General features: G+C 46.2%; 1 protein-coding gene across 3 annotated transcripts in view; it reads right to left on the bottom strand.

Moving 5' to 3' along the window:
• The window catches only part of LOC109869631 (protein kinase C zeta type), a 154765-nt gene that overhangs the window by 80898 nt on the left and 50996 nt on the right, over positions 1-22871 (bottom strand). The window contains exon 1 of one of the 3 annotated variants that reach the window (XM_031803847.1): positions 12861-13098. The exons of the other annotated variants lie outside the window; for them this stretch is intronic. Within the exon in view, the coding sequence (XP_031659707.1) occupies positions 12861-12927 (67 nt within the window). The 5' untranslated portion in view covers positions 12928-13098. Of the gene's footprint in view, positions 1-12860; positions 13099-22871 lie in introns of those variants that run through there. 3 annotated transcript variants of the gene reach the window in all.

The following is a 22871-nucleotide window of genomic DNA, read 5'->3' as shown; positions in this document are numbered from 1 at the left end:
AAATCTGTTTTTGTACTGCCTCTCCTGAAAGGTGGAGATCCTTCACTACTTGACAACTATCAACCCATATCCAAATCATCTGTACTGTCAAAGGTACTGGAGTCCTTAGTTAGTAGGCAGCTAAAGGTCTACTTCCAAGAAAACAACATCTTAAATGGAATGCAATCGGGTTTTAGGTCTGGCCACATCACTGTTTCAGCAACATTGAACGTTTTAAATGACATCCACTGTGCTCTTGACAACAAGTTACATTGTGTCCCTGTCTTTATTGATTTGTCGAAAGGCTTTTGACACTGCGGACCGTGCTGTGTTAGTGCAAAGGTTAAAATGTTGTGGAATTACTGGTCATACTCCAGATTGGTTTGTAAATTACCTATCAAAATGTACACAATGTGTAATGGCGGATGGTTGTAAATCTGAGTCCATAGAGGTGTGCTCAGGTGTCCCGCAAGGTTCTATTTTGGGCCCACTGTTAATTTTGTATATCAACAACATTGAGGATCTTACTGAAACAGCGGATGTTCATTTTTATGCAAATTATCCTGTTCTTTATTCAAATGGTAGTAGTTTATCTTTATCTTTTGAAAATGCCCAAAGAACATTTAACATCATATAACAGAATCTGTATGTTTTAAAGCTGGTTCTACATTTTGGTAAAACAAAATGCATGGTATTTTCAAATGACAGGCATGTTACTAATCATGTCATTGCTACATTGGCTAGATTGGCTGGATATACTATAGAGCAAGTTAAAGTGTACAAATATTTGGGTGTGTGGGTTGGTGATAAGCTGAGCTTCACTGTGCATGTAGAGAACTTGATAAGGAAGCTCAAGCTGAAAATAGGTTTTAATTACCGGCATAAGGCTTGTTATTCTTTGGAGGCCAGGAAGGAGCTGGTATGATGTACATTGCTGGCGGTTTAGATTTTAGTGATGTTATATACAGTTGAAGTCGGAAGTTTACATACACTTAGGTTGGAGTCATTTAAACTTGTTTTTCAACCACTCCACAAATTTCTTGTTAACAATCTATAGGTTTTGGCAAGTCGGTTAGGACATCTACTTTGTGCATGACACAAGTCATTTTTCCAACAATTGCTTACAGACAGATTATTTCACTTCTAATTCACTGTATCACATTTCCAGTGGGTCAGAAGATTACATACTAAGTTGGCTGTGCCTTTAAACAGCTTGGAAAATTCCAGAAAAAGATGTCATGGCTTTAGAAGCTTCTGATAAGCTAATTGACATAATTTGAGTCAGTTGGAGGTGTACCTGTGGATGTATTTCAAGGCCTACCTTCAAACTCAGGGCCTCTTTGCTTGACATGGAAAAATCATGGAAAAATCTAAAGAAATCAGCCTCAGAAAAATTGTAGACCTCCACAAGTCTGGTTCATCCTTGGGTGCAATTTCCCAAACGCCTGAAGGTACCACAACAAAGGACCTTGTGAAGATGCTGGGGGAAACGGGTACAAAAGTATCTATATCCACAGTAAAACGAGCCCTATATCGACATAACCTGAAAGGCCGCTCAGCAAGGAAGAAGCCACTGCTCCAAAACCGCCTTAAAAAAGCTAGACTACGGTTTGCAACTGCACATGGGGACAAAGATCGTACTTTGGGGAGAAATATCCTCTGGTCTGATGAAACAAAAAATATAACTGTTTGGCCGTAATGACCATCGTTATGTTTGGAGGAAAAATGGGGAGGCATGCAAGCTGAAGAACAACATCCCAACCGTGAAGCACGGGGGTGGCAGCATCATGTTGTGGGGGTGCTTCGAAGGGACTGGTGCACTTCACAAAATAGATGGCTCGTGAGGTTGGAAAATTATGTGGATATATTGAAGCAACATCTCAAGACATCAGTCAGGAAGTTAAAGCTTGGTCGCAAATGGGTCTTCCAGATGGACAATGACCACAAGCATACTTCCAAAGTTGTGGCAAAATGGCTTAAGGACAACAAAGTCAAGGTATTAGAGTGGCCATCACAAAGCCCTGACCTCACTCCTATAGAACATATGTTGGCAGAACTGAAAGTGTGTGTGCAAGCAAGAAGGCCTCTACAAACCTGACTCAGTTACACCAGCTCTGTCAGGAGGAATGGGCGAAAATTCACCCAACTTATTGTGGTAAGCTTGTGGAAGGCTACCCGAAACATTTGACCCATTTCAACAATTTAAAGGCAATGCTACCAAATATAAATTGAGTGTATGTAAACTTCTGACCCACTAGGAATGTGTTGAAAGAAACAAAAGCTGAAATAAATCATTCTCTCTACTATTATTCTGACACCTCACATTCTTAAAATAAAGTGGTGATCCTAACTGACCTAAAACAGGGAATTTTTACTAGGATTAAATGTCAGGAATGAACTAAACTGAGTTTAAATGTATTTGGCTAAGGTGTATGTAAATGTCCGACTTCAACTGTATATGCAGGCCTCAACCACTACCCTTAGAGCACTTGATTCAGTATATCATGCAGCCCTCAGGTTCATTACAAATCAGAAACGTCAAACACATCATCGTGATCTCGACAGCGCTGTTGGCTGGTCGTCATTGACCTTGCGTATGTTTAAACACTGGTATACACTGATTTATAAGGCCATATTGGGTAAAATGCCATTTTATCTCGGTTCTTTTTTAGTCAGGTCGGTAAATAAATATAAATTATGGTCCCATTCTGATTTGCTTCTAACAGTACCAAAAATTATAACAGAACATGGTAGAAATAGTTTTAGTTACTCAGCTCCGTGGTCCTGGAATTCTCTCCTGAACATTTAAAAATTTGATGATAATAGTTTCGTTGGTGGAGTTTAAACACTTGATCAATGTATATGTCATAGAAGAGTTTAATTGTCTTTAGGACAGCTGTTTTTAGTCAAGTATGTGAACTGTATGTGTGTTTATAGTTTTGTTTAATGTTGTTAGTGTATGTATTTTATTTTTTCTGAAAGGTTGTTCCTCCAGCTGCTATTGGACCAGCTGCTATTGGACCAGCTGCTATTGGACCAGCTGCTATTGGACCAGCTGCTATTGGACCAGCTGCTATTGGACCAGCTGCTATTGGACCAGCTGCTATTGGACCAGCTGCTATTGGACCAGCTGCTATTGGACCAGCTGCTATTGGACCAGCTGCTATTGGACCAGGTCTCTGGTGAGAAAATGTCTCAATGAGAAAAGCCTGAATAAATAAAGGTTAAATAAAATAAATAAATAAAGGTTAAATAAAATAAATAAATAAAGTAGACAGACTACACAGCACGCTAAAGAATAAACATTTCAACGAGTGTCCAGCCCATATACAGTACAGTCCATACATATAAACTGGGGACTGTCCCCATTTGAACATCTTCATGGGAGACATGAGAGATATTATAAGCCATGTAGAGACAAAGAATAGATGTAGTGTATCCAATAGCCCCAAAGCCACTCAGATACATTTAGCACTCCATGTTATAGCGTGACAAAGAATGTTCTTAATTCAACGGTTGTTAAATTAATTTCAACTTAACTATCTGTGCGGAAGATAAGAGAAGTAGAAAAGTTAGCCGTAAACTTTGAAAAGAAATCGTCTTTCAGGGCTGTGCGATTTCAGCATGTCCAAAGAGGACAGTGAGTGGGATATCCTGAACTGCAGTCAACACACTGCTATGAGCCAATGAGTCAGCAGCTCTAAGATGCTGTTGCTAAGACGACACCATGGTAATGGAATTCCTTCTATCTGTCCCAACACCCCATATGGATCCACTCAAAAGAAGTACTATACAAATGAATACGATTGATTGATTGATTGTAAGTTCGTGATAGTATCAAAGCCTGTTCCCAGAACTGTTTGTGCCTACTCCTTTTCACTCAATGTCACACCAAACACGTTTAGCATGACAATTCCATAAGGAGTTGGCAAGAGAGCAAAACCAGACTGGTACCCATTCTAACAGAATCAGCAGCTTTAGCAACCCAAACCACTTTGTTATGCCCTGACTATGGCTTCACTGGCAGATGACATATTACAAATGCGCCGAATACAACAGGTATTCTCACCTTACTGTGAAATGTTGACTTACAAGTCCTTAACCAACAATGCAGTTCAAGAAATAGTTAAGAAAATAGACTAAATAAACTAAAGTTTATAAAAAGAAAGAACAACAATACTGAAATGGCATGTTGCAGGGTGTGCTGTACCAAAAACACACATTGTGATACAGTGGACACATACGATAATAGCTGCATCCCATTACAAGGGTTGTATTCATTAGGGTACACTCTAGCAACACGTTTTGCAATGAAAAATGAAAACAATCATTTATTTTTGGACAAGTTCAGGTAGCACCCTCCCTCTTTCAATCCATGTTCTTCCGTTTGATGCCTAATGGTGAATGTGAACTACCATGACACCCCCCCCCGTACACTCATCATCAAAATGCCATCCTCGATCTCCACTTCCTTTGATGAAGGGAATCTAAGGGCTCCTGCTCTGCAGGCTTGAAGGCATGTCTGATTTAAAATGTTTTCGATAACTTATTTTCTATTCCCCTTACCACACACACTCTCTCATGCTCTTTCCCTCCATGTTATCGTCCAATCTCTCATCATTATACTTTCCATCCATTTTTTTCTCTCTCCATCTATCGTCCTCGCTTTCCCTCTGTCTCTCCAATTCCGCAACAGCATGTGACACCAGTTCCCAATTATCTGGGTGCCTTTGTCTTGCCTTACAGGGGGTGCTGCTGCTGTGTTTTATGTAATAATGACTGTCCTGGATTAAACGAGCCCTGCTACTAGTCATCATTGACACTGCCTTGCGAGTGTCGAGGGGTGTGTTATCATCATCACCACTGTGACTGTTTCACAACCTCACCACCCGTCAGGCCAGACCAGGCCAGTCCAGACCAGGCCAGACCAGACCAGGCCAGACAGCTAAATCCCACTTACTGTATTTACCAGACCCTCTTCTTTCTCTCTTTAAAACAAAAGAAAAAAAGGAGAGAGGCAGTCTCACTCCATACATATTTTTTGTTTATTGGATAGAATATTGACAGAAACGGTAGAACGGTAGAGTGTGTGCTGAAATAGCAGTGGATCTCGTGGTTCGAACCCATGCTGCAGTGTCATTTTTTTTCCCCTCCATTGGCAGCGACTGAGACCACCCCAGGCTACAGACCCTCTTCTATATGTAGAAAGAACACATTAACATGCAGTGTGCAGACATACAGTAATCAGTGTTTGGGAAGCTACTCTGAAAATATAGTTTACCAAGCTGCCAATTACTTTACACGGGAAGAAGCTAAACTACACTAAAGCTACCCAAGGAAAAAAGGTCATTAACTACCGAAAACACTACCGAGATATGAATTTAGTTCAACTACCACTAATACTGCTAGTGATGTGTGTGTTCTAACATGATACAATGCAGCTGTATATTTTCCTACCCTAAGAATAGGCTCTCACGAAGACATAATTCTAGACATAGATCTGGACACAGAATACCCCCCCCCCCCCTTCTAGCTCTGACTCTACTGACAGCTACGATATTAAGGAAACATGTACTGACTAAGCCTGTGATATGTGGTTGTCCCACCTAGCTATCTGGAGATGAATGTACTGACTAAGCCTGTGATATGTGGTTGTCCCTCCTAGCTATCTGGAGATGAATGTACTGACTAAGCCTGTGATATGTGGTTGTCCCACCTAGCTATCTGGAGATGAATGTACTGACTAAGCCTGTGATATGTGGTTGTCCCTCCTAGCTATCTGGAGATGAATGTACTGACTAAGCCTGTGATATGTGGTTGTCCCTCCTAGCTATCTGGCGATGAATGTACTGACTAAGCCTGTGATATGTGGTTGTCCCACCTAGCTATCTGGAGATGAATGTACTGACTAAGCCTGTGATATGTGGTTGTCCCACCTAGCTATCTGGAGATGAATGTACTGACTAAGCCTGTGATATGTGGTTGTCCCACCTAGCTATCTGGAGATGAATGTACTGACTAAGCCTGTGATATGTGGTTGTCCCACCTAGCTATCTGGAGATGAATGTACTGACTAAGCCTGTGATATGTGGTTGTCCCTCCTAGCTATCTGGAGATGAATGTACTGACTAAGCCTGTGATATGTGGTTGTCCCTCCTAGCTATCTGGAGATGAATGTACTGACTAAGCCTGTGATATGTGGTTGTCCCTCCTAGCTATCTGGAGATGAATGTACTGACTAAGCCTGTGATATGTGGTTGTCCCTCCTAGCTATCTGGAGATGAATGTACTGACTAAGCCTGTGATATGTGGTTGTCCCACCTAGCTATCTGGAGATGAATGCACTGACTAAGCCTGTGATATGTGGTTGTCCCACCTAGCTATCTGGAGATGAATGTACTGACTAAGCCTGTGATATGTGGTTGTCCCTCCTAGCTATCTGGAGATGAATGTACTGACTAAGCCTGTGATATGTGGTTGTCCCTCCTAGCTATCTGGAGATGAATGTACTGACTAAGCCTGTGATATGTGGTTGTCCCTCCTAGCTATCTGGAGATGAATGTACTGACTAAGCCTGTGATATGTGGTTGTCCCACCTAGCTATCTGGAGATGAATGTACTGACTAAGCCTGTGATATGTGGTTGTCCCACCTAGCTATCTGGAGATGAATGTACTGACTAAGCCTGTGATATGTGGTTGTCCCACCTAGCTATCTGGAGATGAATGTACTGACTAAGCCTGTGATATGTGGTTGTCCCTCCTAGCTATCTGGAGATGAATGTACTGACTAAGCCTGTGATATGTGGTTGTCCCACCTAGCTATCTGGAGATGAATGCACTGACTAAGCCTGTGATATGTGGTTGTCCCACCTAGCTATCTGGAGATGAATGTACTGACTAAGCCTGTGATATGTGGTTGTCCCTCCTAGCTATCTGGAGATGAATGTACTGACTAAGCCTGTGATATGTGGTTGTCCCTCCTAGCTATCTGGAGATGAATGTACTGACTAAGCCTGTGATATGTGGTTGTCCCTCCTAGCTATCTGGAGATGAATGTACTGACTAAGCCTGTGATATGTGGTTGTCCCACCTAGCTATCTGGAGATGAATGTACTGACTAAGCCTGTGATATGTGGTTGTCCCACCTAGCTATCTGGAGATGAATGTACTGACTAAGCCTGTGATATGTGGTTGTCCCACCTAGCTATCTGGAGATGAATGTACTGACTAAGCCTGTGATATGTGGTTGTCCCACCTAGCTATCTGGAGATGAATGTACTGACTAAGCCTGTGATATGTGGTTGTCCCTCCTAGCTATCTGGAGATGAATGTACTGACAAAGCCTGTGATATGTGGTTGTCCCACCTAGCTATCTGGAGATGAATGCACTGACTAAGCCTGTGATATGTGGTTGTCCCTCCTAGCTATCTGGAGATGAATGTACTGACTAAGCCTGTGATATGTGGTTGTCCCACCTAGCTATCTGGAGATGAATGTACTGACTAAGCCTGTGATATGTGGTTGTCCCTCCTAGCTATCTGGAGATGAATGTACTGACTAAGCCTGTGATATGTGGTTGTCCCTCCTAGCTATCTGGAGATGAATGTACTGACTAAGCCTGTGATATGTGGTTGTCCCTCCTAGCTATCTGGAGATGAATGTACTGACTAAGCCTGTGATATGTGGTTGTCCCTCCTAGCTATCTGGAGATGAATGTACTGACTAAGCCTGTGATATGTGGTTGTCCCACCTAGCTATCTGGAGATGAATGTACTGACTAAGCCTGTGATATGTGGTTGTCCCTCCTAGCTATCTGGAGATGAATGTACTGACTAAGCCTGTGATATGTGGTTGTCCCTCCTAGCTATCTGGAGATGAATGTACTGACTAAGCCTGTGATATGTGGTTGTCCCACCTAGCTATCTGGAGATGAATGTACTGACTAAGCCTGTGATATGTGGTTGTCCCACCTAGCTATCTGGAGATGAATGTACTGACTAAGCCTGTGATATGTGGTTGTCCCACCTAGCTATCTGGAGATGAATGTACTGACTAAGCCTGTGATATGTGGTTGTCCCTCCTAGCTATCTGGAGATGAATGTACTGACTAAGCCTGTGATATGTGGTTGTCCCTCCTAGCTATCTGGAGATGAATGTACTGACTAAGCCTGTGATATGTGGTTGTCCCTCCTAGCTATCTGGAGATGAATGTACTGACTAAGCCTGTGATATGTGGTTGTCCCACCTAGCTATCTGGAGATGAATGTACTGACTAAGCCTGTGATATGTGGTTGTCCCACCTAGCTATCTGGAGATGAATGTACTGACTAAGCCTGTGATATGTGGTTGTCCCACCTAGCTATCTGGAGATGAATGTACTGACTAAGCCTGTGATATGTGGTTGTCCCTCCTAGCTATCTGGAGATGAATGTACTGACTAAGCCTGTGATATGTGGTTGTCCCACCTAGCTATCTGGAGATGAATGCACTGACTAAGCCTGTGATATGTGGTTGTCCCACCTAGCTATCTGGAGATGAATGTACTGACTAAGCCTGTGATATGTGGTTGTCCCTCCTAGCTATCTGGAGATGAATGTACTGACTAAGCCTGTGATATGTGGTTGTCCCTCCTAGCTATCTGGAGATGAATGTACTGACTAAGCCTGTGATATGTGGTTGTCCCTCCTAGCTATCTGGAGATGAATGTACTGACTAAGCCTGTGATATGTGGTTGTCCCACCTAGCTATCTGGAGATGAATGTACTGACTAAGCCTGTGATATGTGGTTGTCCCACCTAGCTATCTGGAGATGAATGTACTGACTAAGCCTGTGATATGTGGTTGTCCCACCTAGCTATCTGGAGATGAATGTACTGACTAAGCCTGTGATATGTGGTTGTCCCACCTAGCTATCTGGAGATGAATGTACTGACTAAGCCTGTGATATGTGGTTGTCCCTCCTAGCTATCTGGAGATGAATGTACTGACTAAGCCTGTGATATGTGGTTGTCCCTCCTAGCTATCTGGAGATGAATGTACTGACTAAGCCTGTGATATGTGGTTGTCCCACCTAGCTATCTGGAGATGAATGTACTGACTAAGCCTGTGATATGTGGTTGTCCCTCCTAGCTATCTGGAGATGAATGTACTGACTAAGCCTGTGATATGTGGTTGTCCCACCTAGCTATCTGGAGATGAATGTACTGACTAAGCCTGTGATATGTGGTTGTCCCTCCTAGCTATCTGGAGATGAATGTACTGACAAAGCCTGTGATATGTGGTTGTCCCACCTAGCTATCTGGAGATGAATGCACTGACTAAGCCTGTGATATGTGGTTGTCCCTCCTAGCTATCTGGAGATGAATGTACTGACTAAGCCTGTGATATGTGGTTGTCCCACCTAGCTATCTGGAGATGAATGTACTGACTAAGCCTGTGATATGTGGTTGTCCCTCCTAGCTATCTGGAGATGAATGTACTGACTAAGCCTGTGATATGTGGTTGTCCCTCCTAGCTATCTGGAGATGAATGTACTGACTAAGCCTGTGATATGTGGTTGTCCCTCCTAGCTATCTGGAGATGAATGTACTGACTAAGCCTGTGATATGTGGTTGTCCCTCCTAGCTATCTGGAGATGAATGTACTGACTAAGCCTGTGATATGTGGTTGTCCCACCTAGCTATCTGGAGATGAATGTACTGACTAAGCCTGTGATATGTGGTTGTCCCTCCTAGCTATCTGGAGATGAATGTACTGACTAAGCCTGTGATATGTGGTTGTCCCTCCTAGCTATCTGGAGATGAATGTACTGACTAAGCCTGTGATATGTGGTTGTCCCACCTAGCTATCTGGAGATGAATGTACTGACTAAGCCTGTGATATGTGGTTGTCCCACCTAGCTATCTGGAGATGAATGTACTGACTAAGCCTGTGATATGTGGTTGTCCCACCTAGCTATCTGGAGATGAATGTACTGACTAAGCCTGTGATATGTGGTTGTCCCTCCTAGCTATCTGGAGATGAATGTACTGACTAAGCCTGTGATATGTGGTTGTCCCACCTAGCTATCTGGAGATGAATGTACTGACTAAGCCTGTGATATGTGGTTGTCCCACCTAGCTATCTGGAGATGAATGTACTGACTAAGCCTGTGATATGTGGTTGTCCCTCCTAGCTATCTGGAGATGAATGTACTGACTAAGCCTGTGATATGTGGTTGTCCCTCCTAGCTATCTGGAGATGAATGTACTGACTAAGCCTGTGATATGTGGTTGTCCCTCCTAGCTATCTGGAGATGAATGTACTGACTAAGCCTGTGATATGTGGTTGTCCCTCCTAGCTATCTGGAGATGAATGTACTGACTAAGCCTGTGATATGTGGTTGTCCCTCCTAGCTATCTGGAGATGAATGTACTGACTAAGCCTGTGATATGTGGTTGTCCCTCCTAGCTATCTGGAGATGAATGTACTGACTAAGCCTGTGATATGTGGTTGTCCCTCCTAGCTATCTGGAGATGAATGTACTGACTAAGCCTGTGATATGTGGTTGTCCCACCTAGCTATCTGGAGATGAATGTACTGACTAAGCCTGTGATATGTGGTTGTCCCACCTAGCTATCTGGAGATGAATGTACTGACTAAGCCTGTGATATGTGGTTGTCCCACCTAGCTATCTGGAGATGAATGTACTGACTAAGCCTGTGATATGTGGTTGTCCCTCCTAGCTATCTGGAGATGAATGTACTGACTAAGCCTGTGATATGTGGTTGTCCCTCCTAGCTATCTGGAGATGAATGTACTGACTAAGCCTGTGATATGTGGTTGTCCCACCTAGCTATCTGGAGATGAATGTACTGACTAAGCCTGTGATATGTGGTTGTCCCACCTAGCTATCTGGAGATGAATGTACTGACTAAGCCTGTGATATGTGGTTGTCCCTCCTAGCTATCTGGAGATGAATGTACTGACTAAGCCTGTGATATGTGGTTGTCCCACCTAGCTATCTGGAGATGAATGTACTGACTAAGCCTGTGATATGTGGTTGTCCCACCTAGCTATCTGGAGATGAATGTACTGACTAAGCCTGTGAAATGTGGTTGTCCCACCTAGCTATCTGGAGATGAATGTACTGACTAAGCCTGTGATATGTGGTTGTCCCACCTAGCTATCTGGAGATGAATGTACTGACTAAGCCTGTGATATGTGGTTGTCCCACCTAGCTATCTGGAGATGAATGTACTGACTAAGCCTGTGATATGTGGTTGTCCCACCTAGCTATCTGGAGATGAATGTACTGACTAAGCCTGTGATATGTGGTTGTCCCTCCTAGCTATCTGGAGATGAATGTACTGACTAAGCCTGTGATATGTGGTTGTCCCTCCTAGCTATCTGGAGATGAATGTACTGACTAAGCCTGTGATATGTGGTTGTCCCACCTAGCTATCTGGAGATGAATGTACTGACTAAGCCTGTTAAATGTGGTTGTCCCTCCTAGCTATCTGGAGATGAATGTACTGACTAAGCCTGTGATATGTGGTTGTCCCACCTAGCTATCTGGAGATGAATGTACTGACTAAGCCTGTGATATGTGGTTGTCCCACCTAGCTATCTGGAGACTGTAAGTCGCTCTGGATAAAAACGTCTGCTAAATAACTAAATAAAATAAGGACAGTAGAGGACGACACAAGACAGATAGACTGAGCTCCGCCAGATTGGTATCCTATCTTTTTGTCAGTGGAGATGGATGGCGACGTGGGGACTCTAAGTAGGTTACACAGATTACCATCCCCAGTCTCTGTGGCCTAGAACAGTCCTGGGAGGCATAGACTGTCAGGGCTGACAGAAAACAGGCCAGGAAATGTTATTAGCAGCAGGAAATCGCCACCGCCTCCACTGGGCAAACGCTGATGAACTTCCAATTGTGGTTAATGTTTGGTCAACAACTATTTGTGGTTGTAATCTGGGATAAATTGAGAGAGACTGTAACAAATGAAATAAATTGGACAAAGACGTCAGATGAACATCCAAACGTGGTTGATATTTGGTTGAGCTCAACAACAACCGTGAATTCCACCGAACCGTGAAACCTTGAAACGCAACCGTTGATTTGTGGTTGCAATCTGGGTTCAAATGAGAGAGAAACTGTGCGAGTTTATGAATGATTTGGGGAAATTCAACAAACTAGTCACATTGGTGCAATGTCATTATGTTGATAAAGTTGAATATTGTAGATCATAGGCTGAAAACCTCCAAACAATATTGGAATCACTTTAGAGTCAGTAAGGCTAATAATGTCATTTTTAAAGGAACAACTATACTGCCATTACCTTGCAGTCCAAATATGCATGATCCTAGGAACAAAGTCAACACGCAAGAGTATTTAGCAGCTCTAGCGAGAAAATGGAAGTCAAAACCTGTTTGTAATTAACAACTAGACTAGAGTACAGAGAACCTTTTCTTCTAAGACATGCTGAATATTTATTCTCCTACACATCACATCTTAAACTATTTGAAACAAGTACTATGTCGTGAGGGGTCCATGCAGAGGCTCTAATCTTCAACACGTACACGGGTATGGACACACACACTCTCTGTACCTAAAAGACTCACACACCCCGCCGTACAAAAAAACACTATCCCCGTGTACAAACATACACACATGCCAGCCATCACACATACAGGCTCACATGCACCCTGCATATAATCTGTCTGTTTCACGCAGTAGTGAGTTACAGTATCCTTCAGCTCCGGGTAGAAGTTGCGCGTAGGCACAGATCTACGATCAGCTTATCGCCCCTAAATCATATTAACCATAAGGAGGGGGACATGAAAAACTGATGTTAGATCAGTGTCTAGGGGAGCAACTCCATCCTTTTCCTACCTTTCACTCGCAGGTAGAAAAGGAGTGTTAGCAGCATCCCTCCTTTCTCTGACGGCAGCAGTATCATCCGCTCCCTCTCTTTACATCCCGGCTTTCCTCTCCTCCTCCTATTCCTCCTCCTCTTTCTTCCTCCGACACTGTTCTCCTCCTGTCTCTCTCTCTCTCCCCACTCCCTCCTCCCCCGTTACCCACGAGGTTGCTTCTCAGCAGCCGTCTTTCTCTCTCTCTCGCTCGCTCACACACATACACCCCACCAGCTGCCCCCTCCAGGCATAGCCAATGGTAACCCAGTACATTCCTACTCCCTAGTCTTTGGATACGGAGTCTAAAATGTAATACAGTATAAAACAGTTCCCACCAGGGTGCAGTTACCAAACTCACCCACATGATGGCAGAGCTAGCTGTGGGTTTGACACCATCATTTGCACTGAATACATTTCCACCTTTAAATTTAAACATCAGTTTCTATTTTTAGACTAGATGCTGAAGCTCAGAGGAGAGCAGAGGAGGTGGATGAGAACAGAGGAGAGCGGAGGAGGTGGAGGAGAGCATAGGAGGTGGAGGAGGCGTAGGAGGTGGATGAGAACAGAGGAGAGCGGAGGAGGTGGAGGAGGCGGAAGAGAGCAGAGGAGGTGGAGAGCGAAAGTGGTAGAGGAGAGTGTAGGAGGTGGAGGAGAGCAGAGGAGGGGGAGGAGGTGGATGAGAACGGAGCAGAGCGGAGGAGGTGGAGGAGAGCGGAGGAGGGCGGAGGAGAGCGGAGGAGGGCAGAGGAGGCGGAGGAGGGCAGAGGAGGCGGAGGAGAGCTAGGAGGTGGAGAGCGAAAGTGGTGGAGTGTAGGAGGTGGAGGAGAGCGGAGGAGGTGGAGGAGAGCGGAGGAGGCGGAGGAGGTGGATGAGAGCAGAGGACAGCGGAAGAGGTGGATGAGAACGGAGAGTGAAAGTGGTGGAGGAGAGTGTAGGAGAGCAGAGGACAGTGGAAGAGGCGGATGAGAGCAGAGGAGGCGGATGAGAGCAGAGGAGGCGGATGAGAGCAGAGGAGGCGGATGAGAGCAGAGGAGGCGGATGAGAGCAGAGGAGGCGGATGAGAGCAGAGGAGGCGGATGAGAGCAGAGGAGGCCGATGAGAGCAGAGGAGGCCGATGAGAGCAGAGGAGGCCGATGAGAGCAGAGGAGGCCGATGAGAGCAGAGGAGGCCGATGAGAGCAGAGGAGGCCGATGAGAGCAGAGGAGGCCGATGAGAGCAGAGGAGGCCGATGAGAGCAGAGGAGGCCGATGAGAGCAGAGGAGGCCGATGAGAGCAGAGGAGGCCGATGAGAGCAGAGGAGGCCGATGAGAGCAGAGGAGGCCGATGAGAGCAGAGGAGGCCGATGAGAGCAGTGGAGGCCGATGAGAGCAGAGGAGGCCGATGAGAGCAGAGGAGGCCGATGAGAGCAGAGGAGAGCAGAGGAGGCCGATGAGAGCAGAGGAGGCGGATGAGAGCAGAGGAGGCAGATGAGAGCAGAGGAGGCGGATGAGAGCAGAGGAGGCGGATGAGAGCAGAGGAGGCAGATGAGAGCAGAGGAGGCGGATGAGAGCAGAGGAGGCGGATGAGAGCAGAGGAGGTGGATGAGAGCGGAGGACAGCGGAAGAGGTGGAGGAGAGCAGGAGGTGGAGAGCGAAAGTGGTGGAGGAGAAGAGCGGAGGAGGCGGAGAGCGAAAGTGGTGGAGAAGGAGAGCGGAGGAGGCGGAGGAGGAGAGCGAAGGTGGCGGAGGAGGAGAGCGAAGGTGGCGGAGGAGGAGAGCGAAAGTGGTGGAGGAGGAGAGCGGAGAGGCGGAAGAGGAGAGCGGAGAGGCGGAAGAGGAGAGCGGAGGAGGAGGAAGAGGAGAGCGGAGGAGGCGGAAGAGGAGAGCGGAGGAGGCGGAAGAGGAGAGCAAAAGTGGAGGAGGAGAGCAAAAGTGGTGAAGGAGGAGAGCGAAGGTGGTGGAGGGGAAGAGCGGAGAGGCGGAAGAGGAGAGCGAAGGTGGTGGAGGAGAAGAGCGGAGATGCGGAAGAGGAGAGCGAAAGTGGTGGAGGAGGAGAGCGGAGGAGGCGGAAGAGGAGAGCGAAAGTGGTGGAGGAGGAGAGCGGAGGAGGCGGAAGAGGAGAGCGAAAGTGGTGGAGGAGGAGAGCGGAGGAGGCGGAAGAGGAGAGCGAAAGTGGTGGAGGAGAAGAGCGGAGGAGGCGGAGAGCGAAAGTGGTGAAGGAGGAGAGCGGAGGCGGCTGAGGAGGAGAGCAAAGGTGGTGGAGGAGGAGAGCAAAGGTGGCGGAGGAGGAGAGCAAAGGTGGCGGAGGAGGAGAGCGAAGGTGGCGGAGGAGGAGAGCAAAAGTGGTGGAGGAGGAGAGCGAAGGTGGTGGAGGAGGAGAGCGAAAGTGGTGGAGGAGGAGAGCAGAGGAGGCAGATAGCGAAAGTGGTGGAGGAGAAGAGCAGAGGAGGCAGAGAGCGAAAGTGGTGGAGGAGGAGAGCGAAGGAGGCGGAGGAGGAGAGCAAAAGTGGCAGAGGAGGAGAGCGAAGGTGGTGGAGGAGAAGAGCGGAGGAGGAGAGTGGAGGAGGTGGAGGAGGAGAGCGGAGGAGGCGAGCAAAAGTGGTGGAGGACAGTGGAAAGGTGGATGAGAGCAGAGGAGAGCGGAGGAGGCGGAGGAGGAGAGCAAAAGTGGTGGAGGAGAGCGTAGGAGGTGGAGGAGGAGAATGAGAGTGGAGGACAGCGGAAGACGTTGAGGAGAGCGGAGGAGGAAGAGGAGAGCGGAGGAAAGCAGAGGAGGAGAGCGGAGGAGAGCAAAAGTGGTAGAGGAGAGCGTAGGAGGTGGAGGAGGAGAGTGGAGGAGGAGAATGAGAGTGGAGGACAGCGGAAGACGTGGAGGAGAGCGGAGGAGGTGGAGGAGGAAGAGGAGAGCCAAGGAGGAGAGCGGAGGAGGTGGATGAGAGTGGAGGACAGCGGAAGACGTGGAGGAGAGAGGAGGAGAGCGGAGGAGGAGAGCGTAGGAGGAGAGAGGAGAACGGAGGAGGTGGAAGAGAGCGGAGGAGGTGGAGGTGGGGGGAGAGCGGAGGAGGTGGGGGAGAGCGGAGGAGGTGGGGGAGAGCGGAGGAGGTGGAGGTGGGGGAGAGCGGAGGAGGTGGGGGAGAGCGGAGGAGGTGGGGGAGAGCGGAGGAGGTGGAGGAGAGCGAAAGTGGTGGAGACGGAGGAGGAGAGCAGAGGAGGAGAGCGGAGGAGGTGGAGGAGGAGAGCGGAGGAGCTGGAGAGAGGAGGAGGAGAGCGAAGGAGAGCGGAGGAGGAGAGCGGAGGAGGTGGAGGAGGAGAGAGGAAAAGGAGAGAGGAAAAGGAGAGCGGAGGAGAGAGGAAAAGGAGAGAGGAAAAGGAGAGCGGAGGAGGAGAGCGGAGGAGGAGAGCAGAGGGGGTGGAGGAGGAGGAGAGAGGAGGAGAGTAGAGGAGCCTTAAGCTTATGGTGTTCATGTCCTGTGTGGTGGCGCAATTGTTCTGGACCTAGATGTGCACTACTTTATACCTACTATACACACACACACACACACACACACACACACACACACACATACATTGTTACATACTGTATATGGAAGGATTTCAAAGTTATGACATTATTCCCACGCACCTGCAATGAATTAACTCAGATGTGAGAGCGCTTTTTTGAATATATGGAAAAATGTAAACAAGCGTAACACAATTGCAAAAAGTTCACTCCTTACATGAGGAGCTAATGAAACACCATAAATTCCACCTTTGGCACCATAAAACCCTGTTACTGCAGATACTGTTACTGCTGCTGCTAGTAACAGTATCTACCAGCCAAGTATTTATTGTTTTGTATGCCAAGTAACAGTGAACCAGCTAATAATGTTGCAACAATGGGGAGGTTGTGCATTTTCCACATTCCTTCATACATTGTTTATTGCCGTCTCCCTGTCCGGTCCCACAGGCTTTATCAGAGCAGGTCTGAGGTGGATTGGGACCAGCAATCTGCTCCTTGGGCATTTCTAACACACAGACACACAGTTGAGAGGAGTACAGGGTCAAGCTGCAGTGCAGGGCCCCTGGATGGAGAGCATGTTGTGAGGTTAAGGGACTTGCTCAAAGGCCCAACGGTAGTGGATTGATATGAGGATATGAATCCAGTTGCCAGATCAATTTCCCCCTTTTTTTTACCAGCACCCAGTCTAGGATTCGAACAGGTGACCTTTCGGCTACAGCCCCCCCCCCCCCCCCCGGGCTAAAGACGGACTAGCCCATCTGGCATTTTCCAAACTTGCCCTATGTCCAGTCGGTCTCTGGAGCAGGGCTAAGGCACGTTACTTTATCAGCCTATCACTGAAGGAGACCTCACTACCACAGCCCTACACAAACACGGACACCTATCTGAATATGGCCTTCACACCTTCTACATGAGCAAAGTGGAACCGATGGTGATGCTTTTGGTGATATAACAAGAATGAACTGTAGAAGACATAGGAGTGCAACACATTGCACCCAGTCTTGCGTTTTGGGCCATGACAGTTTGAGGCTTTTATTTGGGGAGGTAAATCTGATCCTAGACCTGCAGATAAGAAGCTAAGACCAGATCGGCAGTTGAGACTAACAGCTCCATTTTGTGATGTTCTAAACATGCTCTAAACATCAAGAACCCCCAAGTAGATCGCCATTGTCACATTATGTAGGAGTTGAACATTGCTAGCTCTCAATCCTGTTCTTTTTTTTTAAGCGAGAGAGAAGAGACAGACAGATAAAGTAATAGAAAGAGGGCCAGAAAAAATATAGGGGGCGGGTTAAAAAGAGGCAATCATCACATCCCCCAGCTTTACAATCCCCTGCCCACTGGAGATGTAGCCTAGCCCTAGCTAGTGATATAGTCCCATTGTTGCTATTGAGCGTATGCTAACTAAGTGGTTCCCCAGTGGGGGCATTAACCAGTGGGCGAGCCAGGCCTTTGTGGATTAGCTGCGCTGAACAGATGTGCCTCGCGGGCTAGCACCATTCACCAGAGGTCCAATCTGAGGGAGAAACATGAAATTCAGCGACCGCCTGGTCTGAACCACTTCAAATCCTGTCCCATCAGCTCCGAACAAGGTCAGCCCAGGCCTCATCCACAACATATGGGTCAGATACATAATTGAAGACAGAAAACGATACTAACGATAGTGGTGTGTGAAGTGAATTGCAGTCAGGCCAGATACGGCTATGAGGGTGAGACAAAATGAGGGCAGGCGATAGGTTGTTCAGTTTTTTCCTGGGTTGTTTTCTGGGTTATGGCCGTTCCACACGTTCCACTGATACCCAGCTTAGCGTTTCCCCTAGGCACCACCAGAGCTGAAGTCTGGCAAGCATCCCAGCAGCAGTCTGCGACAGGGCCTGAGCTATTTTTATGCCTGTCGGTTTTCTCTCTCTGTGTGTGTGTGTGTCTTGCACCTATGTGTCTCTTTTCCTTCCTCCTGCTCCTCCTCTTCCCTGTTTCTTTCTCTGTCCCCTCTCTCACTGTCATTTTTGCGGGGAGTAAAAATCTCAATCTCACTTTTCATTATTGCATCAGCAAATCGACAGACTCCATAATCTCTGCCTCCGAGGCTTCAGAGGACATTGGAGCAGATTGGAGCAGATGTGAGGAGAGAGAGAGAAGGCTTATACTGTATTGTAGATTAAGCTGAAACCATAATCTCTGCCATGACAGAACACAGCAGGGCATTTCTCACACTCTACACTTGACCTCTGCTCAGCTGGGTTCTATTCATTATGAACATCGTAGCAAAACAATTTTGTCAAGGAAAAACGTAAACAAGCGTTTCCGGTGCGTTTTCTTCCATTTCGTTCCTAATGAATAGAACCCTCTCTCTGACCCAGAATGTGTCAACTCCCCACCAACGAGCCATATCTCCCAGCCAAATCCCCTTCCTCCCTCCCTTCCTAAATCATGCACACTTCTTGAAATTATAGTGATGGATAGACTGGGTGAGGGAAAGATAAAAAATCTGCCAACCTGCAAGTCTTCCTCAGCCAGTTAGTTTATTGCCCTCCTAAATCGCATCCTCCCAGCAGTCAAAATATCCACACTAAAAGGTCCCACCGAAAACTGTTTACCACACTGCACAATGACTACATCACAGAGATAAATGAATATAGGAGTGGAAAACTAGAAATAAAAAGGAGAGGTGTGTAAAAGAACATTTGAGTTAGCTATACAGATGGTTCTGGTTCAGCCAAACACCGGCCTACAGTATCTGAGTCCTTCGACAGTGGCAAGTAGGACACCATCCTACAAGAATATCTGAGACATGGGAGTATTTTCTTTTCACTAACAAGACTGATGCAAGGACTTGAGAGAGGCAGATGCTAATGCTATGGGCTATGCTACGCTAACAAAGAAACTCTTAGAGCTTACCGACCAAAAGGATTTTGCTAATAAAGTTAGCATACACTTAAGGACTGTACAGACAGGCACTCATATCTTTACGCAGTAACTGAGTCCTCCTACAATGACAAGTAGGCTATCATCCTGCCATTATAGCAGTATCTGACAGTTGAATTTAATCAATCATCCGATCAGGTCTATCTAGGCTCAGAGAGGGAGAGAGAAAAACAGAGAGAGGGGTCATTCTCATTAGAAGGTAATGATGTAGGGGCGAGCGCTACAGGCCTATACACGGCATTACATAATGAATGGACATGCTGAAGCACAAAACAAGGTACATGGGAGAGAGATGGATGGCTAGGCAGTTAAAGTGCATGGGAAAATGACTCAGAGAACGACCTTCCCTCCCAGAGCGTTGTGCTAAATGCAGAGAGCAGCGTTGCATCGAATGAGCTACTGGTGCGCATGGTGTTAGCATTTAGCATCACAATTAGCATGGTGTGGTAAACGATTTGGCGGCAGGTCAAAAAGAGGAAGGGACCCAATGTGTGATACAGGGTCAGACAGCTCACGTGTAATGACATTACAACCAAGAGAGTAGCCATCTGAGCCTTTTCCATCATCAGATAGGAACGCTTCACACACGATGCCGCAACTATTGAGTTATGGCCTCGTCCGTGTACGCACACGCGCACACACCCATCCACTGTGACACACTGACTCAGTCTCCGGGGGGTGGGTTTCATCTGCAAGTCAGCTGAATCATTCAAGCCATTATAGACTAGTGTCAGCAGCAGTCTGAGTGGCAGGGAATGAATGGGGAAAGTGTATGTATGTGTGCGTGTCTGTGTATCGTGTGTCTGTGTAGCGTGTGTCTGTGTCTGGACCTGGCCTACAATGTGCAGGGCTACTGTGATGTGAATATGTATGTTAGGCATGTATATGTGAATATGACCTTGGTGAAATCGTATTCTCAAACAATACAGCAATCCTACTTTGATTGAGAGGTATATATTTTTGTGGCGCAGTGGTCTAAGGTACTGCATCGCAGTGCTAGCTGTGCCACTAGAGATCCTGGTTTGAGTCCGGGCTCTGTCGCAGCCGGCCGCGACCGGGAGACCCATTGGGCGGTGCACAATTGGCCCAGCGTCATCCTGGTTAGGGGAGGGTTTGTCCGATCGCGCTCTAGCGACTCATGTGGCGGGCCGGGGCGCAATACACGCTGACACGGTCGCCAGGTGTATGGTGGTTCCTCTGACACATTGGTGCAGCTGGCTTCCGGGTTAAGCGGGCATTGTGTCAAGAAGCAGTGCGGCTTGGCGATGAGACAATTGGATACCACGAAAAAGGGGTAAAAGTACAATTTAAAATTAGTATATCTTCATTCAGATGAGTTACAGTTTTTCTAGATTTGGGTTTGTGTATAAAAGATGGTAATAGTATGTGTTTGGCCACTGTATGGCCTGATCTCACATAGTTTTTCAGTGAAGACTAGTATATATGCTCAAGGGTGTTTGGAGCTCTGTAACATAAGACTATACATTACAATTAACTTGTTATATATTGCAGGTACTAAAATAGGTTCATCAGTATAGGCTAGCCATAAGGAAAGGCTCACAGGTGTGGAAAAATAGATATCCTCTTGGTAACTTCCCTGTCCCTACTTGCGTCTATTCTATTCAACTGTATTTTTTTTAACGTCTTGCCAGAAGGACTTCACACACTCAAATGTGGAATTAGTGTTTCTTGGCTAATTTATTTTTCGTTGCCAGGTAAAACATGATAGCTCAGGACATAATGTGAAGAATGTTTCCAGAATATCAAAGTATTTTTTTTATTTTAAAATGTAACCTTTATTTAACTTGGCAAGTCAGTTGAGAACAAATTCTGATTTACAATGACGGCCTACCCCGGCCAAACCCAGACGACGCTTGGTTGTGTCTCCCTATGGGACTCCCAATCACAGCCGGATGTGATGCAGCCTGGATTTGAACCAGGGACTGCAGTGATGCCTCTTTTCAATTAAGAATCGTCTGGTTGAGGTTCTCATTTACAACTGCGGTGCAGCAAAGCAGTGCGACAAAAACAACACAGAGTTACACATAAACAAACGTACAGTCTATAACACAAAATCAAATAAAAACAGAAAGATCTATGTACAGTGTGTGTAAATGTAGAAGAGTAGGGAGATAAGGCAATAAATAGGCCGTAGAGGCAAAAATAATTACAATTTAGCATTAATACTGGAGTGATAGATGTGCAGATGATGATGTGCAAGTAGAGATACTGGGGTGCAAAAGAGCAAGAGGGTAAGTAATAATATGGGTATGAGGTATTTGGGTGATCACTTGGAGTGATGTCAGATGTCAAAGAAAGAGTGGCATTGCCTCGACAGATTATACTTTCTTTCTTGTCACACGTGCGCACTTGCCTTCCACAAAGGGTAATTCTGGTCAGTATAAGAGAGCCCAGTGTGCTAACGAGAGAACAATGGAGCTGCACTGTACCAGAGCTACTGATATCTAGGCTAACAGCAACACTAACAAGGCTATCTATCCTACTGCTGTACTGTCCCACTGACAGACCTACTGACAGCTAGGCTAACAGAGGTAATGGACCAGTGCTGTCCTACTGACAGACCTACTGACAGCTAGGCTAACAGAGGTAATGGACCAGTGCTGTCCCACTGACAGAGCAACTGCTAGGCTAACAGGGCTATTTCTATTATACCTTTATTTGACCTTTCGTTTAGCAGGGAGTCTCATTGAGACCAAGGTCTCTTTTACAAGGGAGCCCTGCATCTCACAAATACACAATTATTCTAACTTGAGTACGGCTTCAGTCAGGCCTATAGCTTGCTAGAAGGATTTACCGCCAAGATGGCACTGGGGAAATGGTGTTTTCACCAACAGCCTAACATTATAAGACTTAGGAGGAGTAGATGCTAATGCTATGCTAACAAAGCTACACTAACAGAGCCATCTTTACCAACCAATTTTGCTAGTAAAGCTAGCATACACTAAGGGCCTTTTCAGACAACGGACAGGGACAGAGACTGATACATATGCACACATGAATATCTTGCATCCTTCTTTGTCTGTGCAGGCCCTAGACTAGATCTACTAACAAAGATACCCAGGCAGACTCTGACCAATGCTACTACTGCATCACAGTCTGCAGGACAGGGCAGGAGGAACCATTTCTACTTCTACCAAAAGGGTGTTGGACATGTGGGAGTGCTGCAGCACATTACCTCACACTACATGACTCAAAATGATGCCAAATATATATCACGATATTATCGGTGTCTCTTCCCTCCCTTCTCGAATGTTGCCAACAGGCTAGATTGAATATTGCAATGTGAAGTTGTAGGGAAAGTACACACTGTTGTGCAGCACTGTACTGAAATGTTTAATTCAGCCTTTACCGTTTAGTAACATTGTTAGACAGTTATTGCCTAACCGGTGGAAAGTCACCACATCAAGTGAAATCACCATATCTAAACCGTGTAGAGTACGCACATGGCTCGTATTCACAAAGCGTATCATAGTAGGAGTTTCCGATTTTAGATCGGAATGAATCAGATTACATGAACACAGAGGACCTGATCCTAGATCAGCAATCCTATTGCCTGGCCTCTCAA

The sequence above is a fragment of the Oncorhynchus kisutch genome, linkage group LG24, assembly GCF_002021735.2.
Source record: "Oncorhynchus kisutch isolate 150728-3 linkage group LG24, Okis_V2, whole genome shotgun sequence".
NCBI lineage: Eukaryota > Metazoa > Chordata > Actinopteri > Salmoniformes > Salmonidae > Oncorhynchus > Oncorhynchus kisutch.
Note: the sequence above shows the minus strand (reverse complement) of the source record. Positions and strands in the feature narration are given on the sequence as shown.